Below are 17,489 nucleotides of genomic sequence, written 5' to 3' on the forward strand. Positions count from 1 at the left end.
AATTCCCTTTGCTCTATTCCTCAAACCGATAGACTGAGTGAGCCTGAAGCTGAAACTGGAGATGGTAAATTCTACGTAACAGAGACGTTGTCCGGGACTGGGCAAAGCATCTTACAGTGGAGAACGAACAGTGCTGCCAACTACCTGCCCGTGACACAGTTCAGATAATCTAAATCATATTTGGGGCAGAATTATTTATTAAAATCTATTGTTAACTTCATTGTCCCTCAAAAAAAATATTTATTTACAGAAATCCAACCTATTTGTTGCTTTGACAGATAGGACCTCTCTCATTTGTAAGACCTGAACAAGACATGTTGTTGCGTGGTAGATTATCAGTATCTTGATACGGTTATGAAGAAGAAAATCAGCTGCAGTTTGAACAGTGTAGCCTAATCTGCCTGTGCCCACTAGCGTGTCTGTTGTGTGGATGAGGCTCTGAAATGGCAGAATTAGAATGTTGGTCTCTAAGCATTTGTAAGAACAGTTTTGAAGGGAATTTCTGAAAATCTGGGTTATTTTGAGGACAACCATCATCCATAAGCATGTGTTAGAAATTCCGAGAGTAAACAGTCTTGTAAGATAAACAGGTTTTTGGTTTAGAATCAAGCAGATGAGTGATTTTTCAGTATACAAGCTCATGCCTTGAGAAGTGCATCGGTATTACCTGCAGCGCCAGCACGAGGGACGCAGTGCTGCTCAGAGCCAGACACAAAGTGGTGTGAGCTGTCACTGGAGGGGGATTCCCTCTTCATGGACTTTGTTTCAAACCTATTGCAGGCTTGGCTTCTGCTTCCAAAGGTGCTGAACTGTGCCAAAATGAATCATGTTTGTACAGTGAGTAGACATCAGCTCAATACAGGGACTATAATTTTCCTATTGGGCTAAGTGCAGGGAATAAAAAGCTAATTGATTATTTTAATTTTTTTATTCACTGCATGCAGGCATATGTTTTAGCTTTTGGTGTTTCTTTGCCTGCTTTGCATTAGCTGGGCCAACCATTTAAAACCCAGTCAGATTCCAAAACTGAATTAGACCAAAAAAAAACCCAGCCAGAGTTTGGGCTGCATTTCACCTTAATTGGTATTCATATAATCATTCTACAGCAGTACAGTTATATTAAGGGGAGAATCTAGTCCTAATTTCAAAATAAATTCTAAAATAATCTATCTTAAACTGTGTCCTCCTAGGTTTAGTAAGTTAATTTTATTTCCTGTTTGCATTTTTTAAAGGCTGGTATCTCATTCAAGCATTTCAAACTGAATTTGGAAATATTCCAGAATATTGATTATTGACTATGAGCTGCATTCTTGCTTTAGCAAATTTGCAGCAAGTTCCTTTAAAGCATGGATTAATTGCAGATCACCATCAGCCAAATACGGTCCTGAGTCCTTAGGCTAAGAAAAGCAACTACTTGATTTTTCTCAGCTGTGCCTTCTGCAGAATGCTTATGAATGTCCACTGACTTTGCACACCTAGGATACAGGACTGGTCACTAGCTATAAAAAGAGACGCATGCAGGCTTATGCTAATGAGAACAAAATAAACATAAACCTTAAGACCACAGATTCTGGTGCTGCTGTGATAGAAGATGCAGGTTTCATATTAATAGTGTATCTGTGCAGTGATGGAAAAACACTGGAAGAGCATTTCTGACTCTCTTGTTGGGATAAGTAATTTGATAAATGTTGTCCCTTCCTTGGAAGTCCTCTTATTTATCTGCTAAATCTTCAAACGTGTGTGTTTGCTTCATCTTTGTCCGACTTGTGCTGCTGCACTAAATGCTGGGTAGCTCTATTGACCCAGAACACAGCGACTCACTGATCATTCCTAGAGGGGAAAATAGCCGTTTGGGAGGGAAGCAGAACTTCTAGTGTGTCCTGGTGTATTTTCTTTACAATGAGGGTGGTGAAACACTGGAATTGGTTGCCCAGAGAGGTAGTGGAGGCCCCATCCCTGGAAACATTCAAGACCAGGTTGGATGGGGCTGTGAGCAACCAGATCTGGTTAGCGGTGTCCCTGCTCCTGCAGGGGGGTTGGACTAGATGGCCTCTAGGGGTCCCTTCCAACCCAAAACATTCCATGATTCTATGATTTTACAGGAAGGGCAGAATTGGTAACAGAATCATAGAATCAAACAGGACGTCATGCACACCTATATCAGGCGGATACGCAGAGCCCGCTGTAATCAGCCCTCCCTTCAACAAGCCACCGAGGCTTCGGGGTGGGTGTAGGGATGCAAAGAAGAAAACACTTTTGCTGTATTGAGCAAGCTTTCCACGGAGGGATGAATCTTTCACCTGTCATACTGCCGTATGCAGACAACTGTAATTATGCTTAGGCACCCAGCATCATCCTTTACAGAGTTATATTCATTTTTATTGGTGGCTATTAATCTCTAGTCATATTTCCAAAGGAGAAAAAGGAGTAAGTTAGCACATTTGCCAGGGAATGTTAGCACGTGACCTGAAAGATGGCAGCTCCCTTTAATGTAGCATCTCCCAAGAGAGCTCTGGCTATTTCAGACTCATCTCTCATGGTATTGACATCCACCCATGCAGTCTGAAGGGAGCATTTGTACCTCCCTGACATCACCACTCTCAGGTTGCTTTTCTTATTGATGGTAGAGTTAAAGTCTCTGTATCATTTTGACATTTTTAATGGCATATGCATTTACACTGTAGCTCTTGTGTAAGCTTTAATCAGCTTTCTGTTCACATGTTGTTGCTATTATTATTTATCTGTATTATGGTAACACAGAGAGGCTATCAACAAGAGCCGGATTAAACTGTGCTGGGCTTGGGTTATATTTTAAAATGGCCTCTCTGTGCCTGTAGAAGTGGTGCTGATGCTCCTGAAGTGCAGTGGGCTTCCGTAGCTCTGAGGCTGCTTTGCCCCGTATCTCAGAAACTGGAATCACTATCACACACCAGCTAGGAATTGCCACACTGATATATATAGAAAAAATATGTCTTGGTTGCTGAAGTCTTTGGTTTCTTCTGGTTTTTAATTTTCTAACTGGAACGACTAGATCCCAATCCCATTACTAGTCATGCATTTGAGTAGTCTCACACATGACTGGTCCGATTGAGCTCCGTGGAATTACTTGTATGAATAAGTACTTGGATTTAGCTTATCAACTCTGTACCTGCCTATCTCTGTAAAAGTACAGAAGTTACCACAATGCAGATCTATGAGTTACCACAATATAAATGTCACGTAATGTCCCAATGAAATCACACAAGTAAAGAATTTACTCAAAACTCCACAGTCTGTCACTGCAATGGGGGACTTAAAGGAAAGGGGAAAAGAAAACCAACAGGAATTGATAAACTTTGAGCAACAAAGGTCTTACCTGCATGTGAGATTACTGCAGTGTAAAATCAGGTGAGGATGATATTCCGTTATCACAAAGTTTACACTAATACATTGCCAACAAATTTCACTCAATTCCCTTTGCAGTTAATCAGCGGTGGATGAATTGTTACTACATTAAATGGCTCTGCTCATCATGACATAGATAGGGCTTGAACTGATAGCTAAAAGCAGAAAATCTCTAACATCTGAGGTAAAGACTTAAATCTAAAAGAGGCCAACTTGTCATTGCGTATATATGATCCCATCACTAGAGAGACAACTGGATGTTCACCTTGGTTATACACACATACACATGTGTATGTTATACACACTGGGGTTTCAAACCATGTAGAAAACTGTAGCCAAAACCTGCTTGTAGTTTTAGGAACGTGAAAAGGAGCCTACCAAGTGCAAAGGCTGTGTCAGGCATTGTAAATGAGACGTGGTACAAGCCCCATCTTTTTGTAATTCTGTTTTTTTCTGTGTCTTCTGTGAGCATTCAGATGTACTTAATCCTCATTTTTATGTCCTCTCCCTAATAAATCCCCATGAAATTCACATTCTTAGTAGCTATCTGGTATGCCAAGCTGTTTTATTTCATAGATAATTAAAACATTTTGGCTAGCTACTTTGGGTTAAACATACTGAATGTTACAATGTGTGCTCACTGATGCCTTGTACTTAGAAGCCTTTGGAAAAAAATCTAACTGCTGGCTGGTTTTCTGGTCACTGCAGGCTTCTTTTATTATATAGATTTGGGTTTTTATGATTTTGCAGCCAATTAGAGGAATTTCTGCTCTTTACTTCAGCATTTTGCTCTTCCCTTTGGCTAGATTGTGGAGTGAAATTTGGTACAGGGAAAAAGCAAGTGTGTGACCCAATATAAATAGTAAATAAGGGTTCAAATAAGATTGATTTACATAAAAGGAGTTGTGTTTGGGGCAGACACCGTAAATGTGAAACAAGATGCTTGAGCTGACGATGGGAAATGGTTTTCCCTTCCTATAAAATGTTTGCTTTCTCCTTCACTTTCTTTCAAAGTGAAAAACACAAACTGAGCAGACAAATCTGATGATTGGAGCGCTCACCTGAGACATGGAAGACCAAGGATATAAGTCGCATCTTCTAATGAGTGTTATTTATTCATATTAAGCAAATTAATTGCAGCTGCAATTATATCAGCCCAGAGCAACCCACAGTCTGGCAGTCAGGGCTTTATGTGAGGTGTGGTAAGGCAGGAATCAAGTCCCTGAAGCAGGCAGGGTTAAGTCTGATTCCTGCATTCCACTTCCCCATGCAAAGGGCTATCGGCTATGCTTGTGTGGTTCAGATTTGTACCCTTTGTGGAGGTGCAGAACCACATCCCTTGATGTTCAAGTTCTGCGGAAAACAAATCAGTGTTTCTGGAACGGAAATTGCTGGGAAACTCCATCAGCTCCAGCACATTTGCTCCCTGCCCCAGAAGGCTTACGGAGTCTTAGAGAATGCCTATGTGAAATAAAGATAGATCATCTCTTTCCAGAGATTCTCAGTAATAATTTAAGACTTATAAAGAGTGAGATTTTGTTTGCTCGGCTCCCAGCGGTGTTAGTGAGGAACTATCATCCCTGTTTACAGCTGTGGGAAAAACGAGGCAGAGCAATAAAGTATCTTGTGTGAGGCACAAGCAGGATTATGCACAGGGGTACGTTGCACGCTCTCTTTCTGCTGGACACGAAACCTTCTCTCTTTGCACATGCATCCTGTAAGGCCCTGCAGATCCTTCTGGAGACTCTGGAATTGTCTTTTAATGGGTTTATTTTGGCCTTCAACACTGTTGCTCAAGAAACACAAGTTTGTAAATTGGTAATGAGCAATGCTAGTTGAGTAAAGTGTCTTCCTCTTATTTTTCTGCTGAGTATCCTCAGACTGCCCAATGAGTATCCTGCTTCTCAAGGAGAAGGACAAAAAGATTGCCAAAATTAGCTGATAGATACAGTTGTCTGGTGCGGGTTTATAGCCATGTGCCATAGAAGGGGAGGGCTGTGAAATTTCTAGGACAAGAGCTTCAGGCTTAAGTGGACTTTACGCTTATCTTGCTAAGTCTGGAAACAGAGATCCAGGCCTGAGGAGCAGTGACTGTCACCTGGGGATTCGTTTACATGTTTGCAAACAAAAGAGTTTGTGAAGACAGCTCTGCTGCTGGAATTACGCACTCGTCTCCTGCATGGCGGTGGATGTAACACGAGCAGGAGTTGTTCGTATAATCGAAACCAGCTCTCTGAGCACAACTGACCGTACCTGGAAAATAATCTGTAACTGTGTCTTTACCAGGGGTTTTGCCACCAACTTTAATCTGAATAGAATGATGATTTTCTTCACCCTTGACATAGCTATATTGAAACGCTACAAAGCAGAGGGTACAGCTACTGAGGAAATCCTTGATTTTCTGCTGACCATTTATGAAGAAACCTTAACCTCTGGGGTTTGCTTTGGGCTGTCTGTTCAGTACGCATACATCTTAAACGGGTGTTTTGCAGGTGCTGATTGCTGTTTCTATAGCAAATCAGGATGAAGCTGTTTCTGTAAGGCTGACTTCCCTCTCTCACCCTGCATTATGGTCCACGAACAAGGAGAAGAGATCAGGCAGGATTGTGACATGAAGGGGTCTCACTGTGCTTTAATGCATTCCATAGGGAACATCCCCTCCATGTCAATAGCCATAGGGTTTGAGGCCCTTCTGTAATGCCAGTACATACTGTTACCAGCACCTAAATTACCTGACATACACACTCCATACCTTCATCCCTAAGCCTGGTTTAAGCAGCCTCGTGAAATCCCATCTCCAGTGTTATTTTATTCCGTACCATCTCTTTACTCCAGAAAAAAACCCAAACAAACATCAAAAAAAAAAAAAAAAAGCAACACCAGAGGAGAAAGCCTTCTCTAGATTATCGTATTTATTATCTTATGGGAACAGTGCTAAGAAACAATATTTGATGACATTATTAAACCTACAGGATTTGCTTGGCAATACTACCTGCCACTAACTACACTGCAGTCAGGATGTGATCCTCTGCATCTAATTCCACTATAAATTCATTCCTTCCAGCTATCTAAGAGCACTAAGAAACAGGATATTAAAAGATTTAGGTCCTGATCCAATAAGGGTGTGAAACAAGTCCTCATATGTAAGCATGTAACTAGTGCCGTTGTCTCCTCGCATGCTAAAGTAGACTGCTGGATCAGGGGGGTAGTTTTAGAAAGTTTGAGGACCCTTTAGAAAGTTCCTGGCATTAACAGTGCCTCTACCTGCTTGCCAACCTAAGCATAAGAGCCTGAGATGAGATGCTTGCGACGCACTTTCCTAATCATCCTGCTAAATGACTGTATGTTTTCCAGGTTGCGATAGCGAGCACTGGGGACCCCACTGCAGCAACCGCTGCCAGTGTCAGAACGAAGCTCTCTGCAACCCCATCACGGGCGCCTGCGTCTGCGCAGATGGGTACCGAGGATGGCGCTGTGAAGAGCTCTGTGACCCTGGGAGCTACGGCAAGGGCTGCCAGTTTAAATGCCAATGTCACAACGGAGCTACCTGCGACCATAAAACGGGAGAATGTCACTGTGCTCCCGGATACACGGGGGTATTGTAAGTTCAATGATAGGTGTATTTTACTCCGCATCATTTAACAGCCTTGCTTTGACCACTTCTAATGCAATGAGTAATTGGCAAAATTTACGCAATCTCTGTATTATACACTTTCCTTTTTAGAAATCAGGTGACACAATTTCAGAGAGACTAAATAAAGGAAATCTCTTTTACTGCTAATTATACCTGTCTGCATAATAAAATAAAATCTAGCACTAAGGTGAACTTAAAAATCCATTATATTTTCCAGCTTGTACAACAACTGTACCTGCTCCTAATTTCAGTATGTGAATACAATCCAAATTACAGTTGAGTTTTTATAAGCAATTGGACATTCAACTCATTAGCAGTCCAGTGCAGTATCAAATGGGACTTACCATCCCCAATTTATTTGACTTTCAATCTTACTGAGGAAGCATTGCTGTTAACTATATCAGCTTACTATCTAGGGGGTAAATTTTTAGCATCGTGAGCAGGGATTTAGCAGTGTGACTCCTATTAACTTTAACGAGAAACGTGTAGCTAAATCCCCATCCACCACGCTGAAAGTTTACCAGTAGGATTCACAAAATCTGCATATTAATTTTAGGACAGCAAGCAATAGTTCCTTGTTTAAAATTGCCCACAGTGTAACATCAGTTCTCATTAGAGATCTTTCAGTAGTTTCAGAAGTAATTACGTTTTTCAAAATTATTTAAGGGGAAAAGAGAATTTAGTCACTGAATTTGGTTGGAGATCTATTACGGGTGACTTAATACTTTTGCAGCCTAGTATTATTTGTTGACCTGCATGAAGGGGAAGGTAAAAAATAAAGACAGTATTAACCCTCATAAATAAGTGATAGGCCTTTTGAATATTTTATTTAGTACCCGATTTCCTCATAGACTTGTGACCTCAGTCCTGGAAGCACTCGCTGTTAAAGACTCTGCTTACTGTTAGGAGTGGTCCCATTGATGTTAGTGTGTCATTTCTCAGCAGTAAGTACTTTCAGGACCAACCACTGATATGTTGCATGAACATCCTCATCAGAGGACAGTCAGTTAGGAGAAGAAGCTACCGTAGTTTCAGAACCTGGGATTAGAGAAACAAGCAATGCTGAAAAGCACCAATGTGCAAATGTAGAAGCTGCTGGGGTTTGCAGGAACTAGCCTTACACTGGCCCCCCACGAGTACTGAGAGAGACTCAACGAGCTTAAATAGCCTTTAAATGATGCTGAGTTCTTGCCAGTCCATTATACACTGCAAATGTTAACATTTAGTAGTGACTGGAGAAATTTCAAGCATTTTAATCCCATCCTTTTATTCTGTTTGCAGCTTCTTTTATTGTCATGTCACATAATTCACATTGAGGGCTTCATCCTGCAACTCTTACTTTCCTGGGCTATTTAAATGGTTATGAGTTGTCCTGTTGAGATGGCTGGAATTTGGTATGTGCATAGAGATTACACATGTGCATCAGCCATACAGGACTGGATCCATGGTGCATACATAACCCCAGCAGAAACAAAAGAAATCTTGGGTAATTGGTAATTCCAGCTGAGGCTTACTGAGGTTTCATAATTTGCATAAGGACTCACGTGATGAGCTGTGTTGTGGATTTTCCTCATTTATGCTTTCCTGTAAGTTCTTTTAAGTGATCTTTGTTTTTTACCTCTTTTCTCTCCACAAAGGTGTGAAGAGCGCTGTCCTCCAGGCAGTCATGGAGCTCAGTGTGAATTGCGCTGCCCTTGCCAGAACGGGGGAGTCTGCCACCATATCACTGGAGAGTGCTCCTGTGCTCCTGGATGGACGGTGTGTAGTTTGTTCATACTCATCCCTCATTTAGTGGTTGGAATAGGAAATTAATTGTTCACTGTCTCAGCAGACACCTTCCCTGTGTGCTTGTGACGCTTATCTGCTATTTCTTGTCACGAAGCTCTAACAATTCGAAACTGGGACCACCTTTGTTATGTGTCCACAGCACTTACACAGACAAGCCACCGCTCTACGACTGGTAGCTACCATCATAGAGTTAAACAAATTACAGTAAACCAAGCAGCGGCTACCCATTACACTTCTGCATGGGAGAGCAGACAAAAAAATTGTCTCTGAATTACAGCTCCTTGGGATATTCCCTGCACCCTTAGACACTGCCCTCACATGGGACAGAAAGCTCAAAGCTCAGCTCAACATTGCCAAAAGTGCTGTCCTGTTTCCCCTTCAGGAGAGAGGGAGAGGGAGAAGCCAGGGGGAATTCAGTGGCTCAGGCAGTCATTAAAGCAGGACTATACATAGGAGAGAGACTAGTTCAGTGTCCTGTCCTTACTCAGGCATAATTCCCATTGACTGCAATAGATTTGCTTGCATCAGGGGTTGCACTGGAGAGAGCAAATTGCCCTAACCTTTAATCCTTTGTGTCAAGAAAGCAAGGCCAAACATTTTAAAAGTCTTCAACTTTATCAATAATGTAATAATTAACTCTCCTGGGGTTTGCCAAGTCTCGCAGGCCTACATACCATTTAGCTGTACTAAATTTCCTGGCATTTTTCCTGTATCTGACAATTAGTCTCTTGGCAATCTTGCTGGATTTTAATGCATACAACTGCTGTGACTTTTTATTTTAATACCGGAAGACCCTGAAGAGCATCATACAACTATGGCTTCTGATGTGGACCTTATACCTGTTGAAACATTTAAGGGCTGAGAGAGGTGTTTATGTTATGTTTATGTTATGAGGGCCTATCAGTCCATTCTGGCACTACCCCTAAGAAGAGATTGATAAAGTGATTAACATAAAAATGCTATTTTTAGGGTATTTTTTTATCTCTCCTTATCTTATGCATGCCAGTATTTCTGAGGGTCTGAGTTGTTTTGCTGTACTCTTCCTTACCTGTATTTTATCAGGAGGGTTTTTTTGCAAAGTTGAAAAATCATTAATACCAGAATAGAGCAGGCAGTTTCTAGAGGTCTTTTAGGATGCAGCATAGAACCTAAAGAAGAACCACAGCACTGGGGCTGCACAGCATCCGTGGTCGTGTATTCTGGCCCACTTCTGCCCTGTTCCTTCCAGCTTGCAGTTTCTTCTCTGCATTTTTAGTGGCCCAGAGAGACTTCCCTGAAAAGTGTTGTTGGCTGCTTTGTCCCCAGAGAAACCCTAGAGTTAACAATTGATGTTTGAAACAAGCATAACTGAAATTTGAAGAGAGAGATCAAGTATTCTGGGGAAAGAAACTGAAATTATAAGTAAAAGCACTCAGCTTGTAAATGTTGAGATTTTAAGTATAAAGTGTCTCTCCAGGGTTTTAATGAAAAGCTGGTAATTCAGTACACAGAGACAGAAAAAAAATTTTTTTTCATGCTATATTTTTAACTCTTGGTGGTTGGAATGGTTGGGGAAGTGAGACATGAGTGGGCTGTAAACGAGCAAGCAAGATGGGATTGCTAGACAGCATTCATTTTATTTCACACCATGGGTAATCTTTCTTTGACATCAGGAATTTTACTCGCTGATTTTGAGGCTTGAGACTGCATGTATGTATTGAATATACCATCATGTTGGAGGGAGAGAATTCTCCCTGGATTTATACAAGTGCAAATCCACTTGGATTTTATTGCTGCTGGATGAGCTGAGACTTTTATCCTTTCCTAGGGTAGGCTTATTAACAGCAGCTCAGCTCCCTCAGGGGCTTCATTGCCAGTGGGGTATGCAAGGGGAGGCAATAAGTTGAATAGGAGGAACTTCCAGGGTTCTTAAGTTCTTCCTTGGATCTGCCGTCTTCAAAGCCTGCTTCTTTTATTACTTGTAATATTTCTTTCCTCCTGCTTCCTCCCACCCAGTGCAGCCTCTCGCAGAAGCACAACAAGTTATACAAACTGTGTCCTGTGAGATTTTACTGTCCCATGGGGTTTTCACCAAGAGGATGATGGCTAACAACATATATTGTTGAACTAGTCAACAGAATGTGGCTTCCAGCATACTACAATGTTGGGCTTTTTCCACTTCTGTGTCTTTGCGGCTCTGGGAGTTAGTGGGTGGCTGCTTTAGGGCCTCATTAACAATTTACAGGTTTAATTCTATACATCTTTCTCATTTGCAGTATTAAATTCTCCAAGCACTCTGAGGAAGTGGGGAGAGAAGTTAAATTTAGCATTTGCAGTGCTTCTCAGAAACACTTTTGAAGGACTGGATCTCCGTGCCCAGGGAAGCAGCAATCTTTCCTTACACAACAGAACATTTGTCACTGGCAACACACCCTGTTTGGTCCCAGGTCCCATTCTCAAGGCTCTGCATCATGGTGCCATGTTAATGCAAACCACTCCGCTAATCACAGATTCACAGAATCACAGAATGGCAAGGGTTGGAAGGGACCTTGGGAGATCATCTCGTCCAACCCTCCTGCTAAAGCAGGTTCACCTTATTTCTCATTGCCTCTGGGCTTTATCAAGCAACTACAATTTTTATTTTTGTCTGTTTTTCTTTCTGTTACGGGTTTTAAAAATGGGGGATGAGAAAATGGAGCAGAAAAAAATGTTTTCTATACTACAAAATGGTAATAATATAGCAAACAATGTCAAAGGCAGAAACTGATGAGATCAGGGCCTTAAAAAAAGGTGCTGATGGGGTGAACTTTACTGATCAGATGTATAAGCAGCAGAAAACGTTGGTCTGACATTTGATCCTCCAGAGAGGGATGTTTTGGATTCCCTTAGTACATATTAATGCAAAAAGTATGCCTAAAGATTCTCTTGGCTCCGGGGGAATGCATCACAGCGTATTGCTTTCTCATCATTTGTTGATAGAAATCCTGTTCCTTTTGAGACGTGAAGAGAGAAAGTATTTATTATCAAGATAAATGGATACTTACGTTTTCTGATATATAGTGTTGTGTATTACTCAAGTCCAGAGACACCAGTTTTTTAACACTGTAATCTGAATGTTCTTGAACTGAGGCCAACCTGTCTATTGTACAGCCAAGGAGGCACCTATCACCAGTTAGGAAAGGCTTGAAGTATCTGCTTTATGATTACATTGAAGAGCAGCCTCTTCCCTTTGGGCTTGTTGATATTGCTAAACTTCTCAAACTGTTGAGCGAGAACCCCAAGGAGTGAAAGCAGCCATTATGTTCCTGTTTTATGTTTTGTGTAAGTTTTGTCTAATATGTGCCTTGTTCAAAACTCAGAGCCCCTGGGGCTTGGTTAGGGAAATAAGACTTCTGAGAGATTAAAACAAAATAATAATAGGGACAGAAACCCACCGTTTCTATCAAATACTGTGCACTGTGCATGGCGCTGGCAGCAGCACCGCTTGCTGCAGTTGCCAAACATATTCCATTATAGGACCCCATCTTCAGATCACAGCACTGCCAGGCTTGTTTTGGCTGAAGTTACTCAGCTGGATGCCAGCCTCAGATTTTATGTTTGCTCACATAAAAAAAACATTCACGGAACTTCTAAGAAATTCTAGGGAAATCCTTGTAAGGCCTTGATACTTGGCTGGGGACATTATGTGATACTTGGGGGAGAAAAACCTGAGTTTGGCAGATAAATTCTCCAAAGACACAAACCATGGTAAGCATTCTCTGCTTTGGGGCTGAACAACTGGAACAAGGCTTGGCCAGCAATTGCTTTTCCTGATGAGCAGTGCCAGAGTGCACAACCAAGAATGACAGTCTGTCTTTTCTTCACTTTCAGGGATGGTTAAGCAGGGAGGGGAAGGAGGAAACAACTCAGACATGGGGATTTGGGTCTGAATGAAGGAGAGGACTAAAAGGGAGTCTGCAACAAGGATTTTGGGTGGACTGGACTAAAGAGGCAGGAGAGCAGAGGGCTGGGAGCCTAAAATGGGGGAAGGAGGTAGCCACCAAGATGTGGAGTTGAGGCAGGTCAGGGACTGAGATATGGCTCCAAGGCTGGGGATAAGGAGCTGGGAGGATGTTGGATGATGCATCTAGTGAGTGTTCAGGAATTAGGCAGATATTCCACTGCAGAATCACTTATTCTGGCTAAAAGGCTGCTGTACTGCTGATGTGGAGAGTCAAATTGCTTCTGTCATCACTGGTGGCTTTCTGCAACTATCCCAGTCTGTTGTTCCCATCTGGCCTCCTCCGTGGCGTAGACAAAGCACTAGCAGATGCCATTCTGTGCTGCCTGAAGAGATGAGCATGAGGGCTGGATGAGAGTAGAGGGAATGAAGTAGGTGTAGGATCTGATGAGTAGTAGAGGACTCCTCCAGCAGTTGGATTTGATCTTCGTGGTTGGATGAAGTGGGGCTGTCTGAACAGGGAAGATCATCATAGACTATCACAACTAGCAGAACTTCACCTTCCCAGTACAGTCTTTCCAACAATCCCCCTCTTCCCAAAAGTTCACTTTGTGACACTTACCCAGGGTAGGTCCAACAACTTTTCTGACTCTCTCTTTCACAAAAAAGCCCACCAGCACATATGCAGCTTCGTAGCCTTCTCTGGTTGCCTTTAGCCCCTCCTAATCCTTCCGGCATCTATTCAAGGGGCAGTGAATATCCTGCCACCCCAGCAGGGGGGAAGAAGAGAATTATCCGTGACTGTACAAGGGCAAGAAAAATCCCTTCTGGAGATAGAAGGTAGACAAGCATTTACTCTGTTAGCAGAATTTTAAGACTATCTTTAGCCCATCTTAAACAGAAAAAATATTGCTGCTACAGTTAGATCTAGTTTTAGCAAGAAGGACAATAAATATCCAAGCTGCATATAGAAATTTATTGCATTATGAATGTTGACTGAAATATTGCTCTTTCTGCAACCTTACAGGGGCTGGTGTGTGCACAGCCATGTCCTCCTGGAACGTTTGGAATTAACTGCAGCCAGGACTGTCCATGCCACAACGGAGGACACTGTGACCCCGTGACAGGAAAATGCATCTGTACAGCTGGCTATATAGGAGACAGGTAAAAATCAAAACCCCAAAGCCTTTAGTTTTAACCATGAATTGGTGGCATTTATATCCCTTCTAGGACAATCTTACTCACTGAGAAATGGTGTTATGTTTCTATTGCTCCAATTAGGTTCATCCTTCTGAAGCAGTTCAAGCATTATAAATGTGGCGATGTTATTACTTTTTATTGGCAATGCTCTCCATTTACAGGTTTTTTAATACAACTTTTAAAATTTAATGGATTAAATTTAATTTAGATATTTACAGTGATAAATTTAATAGAGAGCATTACATGTTTACTAGATATGTAAATGAACTATATTTATACACATTAATATCCTCAAGAGTAAGCAATGCAGCAGTTTAATGTTTCCCTCATCCCCTCTGTGCTGCTTCAGCACTGATCCATCTCAGACACCAACAAAAGGTGATAAATCCCCAAAATTTATAAACGAGAGCCTTCACCCATAAATCCATCAGAGCAGATGATAATATTGTTTTACAAAGGTGTCAGGGATTTAGCAAAATGACTACACAGCAAAATCAAGGTGGGATTGTAACACATGTTGGCTTAGCCCTCCAGCTAATCCTGCCAGCAGCGCTAACAATGGTGGGGAAGCTGCAAAACGAGCTTTCATACCCAGTTTTCATTAGGGGTTGAACTGTGTCACCAGGGTTTCCAGAGACCATGGGCACAGCTCACTGGTGTATTCTATGCTCAAGCCCTTTCTCCTATAGCTTCCCCTTTTTTATTAGCTACAACAACCCAGTATCAGTATACTTGACATATGCTACAATTATACTTTTATGCAGCAAAGCTCATTGGAATTTCTCATTTCTTGCTTCATTGTACAATCAGCAAGTCTTTATAGTACACAAACAGACCAACCTTCAGTACTGTGCTGGGGTTCAGAGGGCCATGTTCTTTCCCATTAAATGTGGAAGTTCCTCATTTCCATGTTATCAACAGTAATTGCAGGGGGCTCTGGAGATTATGTCAGGATTTGTATGTGGTTGAATATGGTGGAAATACTAATTATTTCAAATTAATTTAGTGGAGAAGACATCAGTGTGTCTCTCTTCCCCCATCCTCCATCTGGAGACAGTGATTTCAGCCATAGGGTACCATATAATTACTGTTGCTAACCAAAGCTTTCTCTTTCTCTCCTTTTGGAGACAATTTCACTAAAGGAAGCAACTGTGCAGCCTGGACACTTACACCCGTGGCCACACTTCAATCCAAGCCATACCCAGTCCTGGCCGTGCTCGGGAAGGCTGACGGAGGCCCTCTGTCTCTAAGTTCCTCATTCAGTTGTTGCAGACCTAGATTGATTTCTGCCTGTAGGTGAATCAACAGCATTAGAGCTGTCGTGAGCTCCCAGCCAGCAGCCTGCAGCTGAGCCAGCTTCTTTGCTCAGCTGCCAATATAGCCCCCAGCCACGAGGGAGGACATGCAGCAGAAGAGCTGGCTCTGCTACAGGCATGTGGCACGGGGAGAAAACAGTAATGGAGTTGCTGAACTGCCTGCAACACTTACACACTTCAGTAAGAGTAGAGCAAGGACCTTTGGGGATGAGGAAAGGAGATGGCAAGTAGAAAGCAGAAGACCTAGTTCTGCCTGCTGACAAAAGCAGAGGTTTTTGCTGCTGATCCTCCTTACAGTGGGGCTAGAGAAGGCAGCTCGGGGAGAGACTGAGCAGAGGAGGCACTACAGGGCAGACCTGAGAAGGCTTCACAAGAGTTGTCCTTGAGCAAAGTGGGAGTGTGGGCTCTTCAGATCTGTACTTGGAGAAAAGCGAGAGAGATTTGAACTCAAGAGAGAGATGCTTGGGAAGACAGAAGCAGGGAGGGAGAAAAAAAAGGCATGATCAGCTGGAAGAGGTGGAAAAGAACCCAAAGGAAGGTCTCACTGTGGACCTGCACCCAAGCAAAACCCTTAGGAATGGATCACCTGCCCCCTCCTGGAGCAGGGAAGTAAAAGATAGACACTGAAGGAAGAGGCAGAAGAGCAGAAATGCAATGAGAACAGGAGAGAGTTTGGTAAACGGGCAGTTCAGAAAGCTTTTCTAGCAGCAGGGAAAAACTGTATTAGCCTAGAAATTCCCACCTTTCAAACGGGTTGTCAGAAGGTTAAAACGTGTTTATCTATCAGCCTTTAATCAGCCTTCAGTAAGGGAAGTGAAACCTTCGGCATGTTGTATTCAATTCCAGTTCTGCCTCGCTCTGGGGCTAGGACAGCACATTGCCTGTAATGGTTTGCTCTGCACAGGCGCCTGTACCCTTACCTTGCTGTTAACTACAGCCAGCAAATGGTAGATTGCCCATTGCTTTCAGTGAGGGCAGGAGCAGGCAGAAGGTCTTTAAAAAGTCTAAATTGCTTTCCTTGTTCATGTGTTCGTACAGCATGGGCAATGGGACAGATCAGTCAGCACTGTTTTAGCTTAAGGTCTATTTTACTTTCTGGATCTCATGCAGCTGTTGCAGTGTTGCAGCATAATTGCCAGTATTGCCGGAGAATGCTGCTCCATAACAAAACAGTGTCTTCTTTAAAATTTTACAAGGCACTGAAAAAATTTTCTTAATAATAACAGATATTGTGAATAACAACAATAAAAACGTCAATGCACTTCATCTACTATCATGTTTTTTAATTGTCAGTAAGTCCTATATAATACTACAGTTCATTGTCTTGCGCAGAAGATAATAACATACAGTTTGATAAATATTGTGGAGGTGAGATGGGTATAAAGGCCTGTGTGAGTGTAATTGCCACACTTGGTTCCCTACCTGTTTTCCAAGAAGTGGCCCTGCACTAAATATCGAGGAAAATGGCAAGCACTATTAATAACTCCAGCAAGCTTTGTGCTCTGCTAAAATGACTGGAGATGACACGTAAATGTATGTTTTGCGAACTGAAAAGGAACAATAGCAGGAGCACAGTTAGAAGCTGAGGACGGGGTGTCTAAGAATTCAGCGGCTGACAGGAAAAGGGAACACACTGGTTTAGCTTCGTTTTCCATATTGCCATTAAACCTAAAGATTGAATCTTAACAGAATGAATACCGCATCGGTTATAACAATATGAGCAGACTTATTCTCTTGTTGTTGTGTTTGTACCTGTACCTTTTATCGACAGAATGGCAATCTTCAGGTTGGTGTATTTTGGATTGCTTTTAATATCTGTCTGTGCTACATAAACCTGATCACTGTTTCAAAACAAACAGAGAGAAAAGGCTAAAAAACTTCAAGGCATTATTCCGCGAAAAAAACTTATGTGCAAAAAATGTAGGTGTATGTACTAAGTTCATCTGTTAAGCAGGCTGTCTTATGTTTAATATTTTGTGAAATTGCTTCCATTAATTCTACAGGTGACAGCCATATTATCCTATCCCAACCCAAATAATTATAGTACATATTAAAGTTCAGTGGATATTATAATACGAATCTCCCCAGATAGGCAGAAAGCAATGTAAATTAAACAAGAAACATAACTAGGGCTTAGCAGCTCATTTTGTAATTTAATTGAACAATGTATCTGGTTGTTAATGGTGCTATGGACACATTAGATTGATATGTTGCAAAGGAAAGATGTTTAAGTAGAAAGCTAATTCCT

The 17,489-nt window shown here is 41.9% G+C and overlaps 1 protein-coding gene across 1 annotated transcript in view; it reads left to right on the forward strand.

Annotated features, from left to right (window-relative positions):
• MEGF11 (multiple EGF like domains 11) overlaps nucleotides 1-17,489 on the forward strand; it is a 192,980-nt gene that overhangs the window by 98,064 nt on the left and 77,427 nt on the right. The window contains exons 3-5 of the mRNA XM_035902339.1: nucleotides 6,739-6,985; nucleotides 8,656-8,776; nucleotides 13,753-13,889. Of these exons, the coding sequence (XP_035758232.1) occupies nucleotides 6,739-6,985; nucleotides 8,656-8,776; nucleotides 13,753-13,889 (505 nt within the window). The remainder of the gene's footprint in view (nucleotides 1-6,738; nucleotides 6,986-8,655; nucleotides 8,777-13,752; nucleotides 13,890-17,489) is intronic.

The sequence above is a fragment of the Egretta garzetta genome, unplaced genomic scaffold (genome assembly GCF_000687185.1).
Source record: "Egretta garzetta isolate BGI_Z169 unplaced genomic scaffold, ASM68718v1 scaffold769, whole genome shotgun sequence".
NCBI classification, from domain to species: Eukaryota; Metazoa; Chordata; class Aves; order Pelecaniformes; family Ardeidae; genus Egretta; species Egretta garzetta.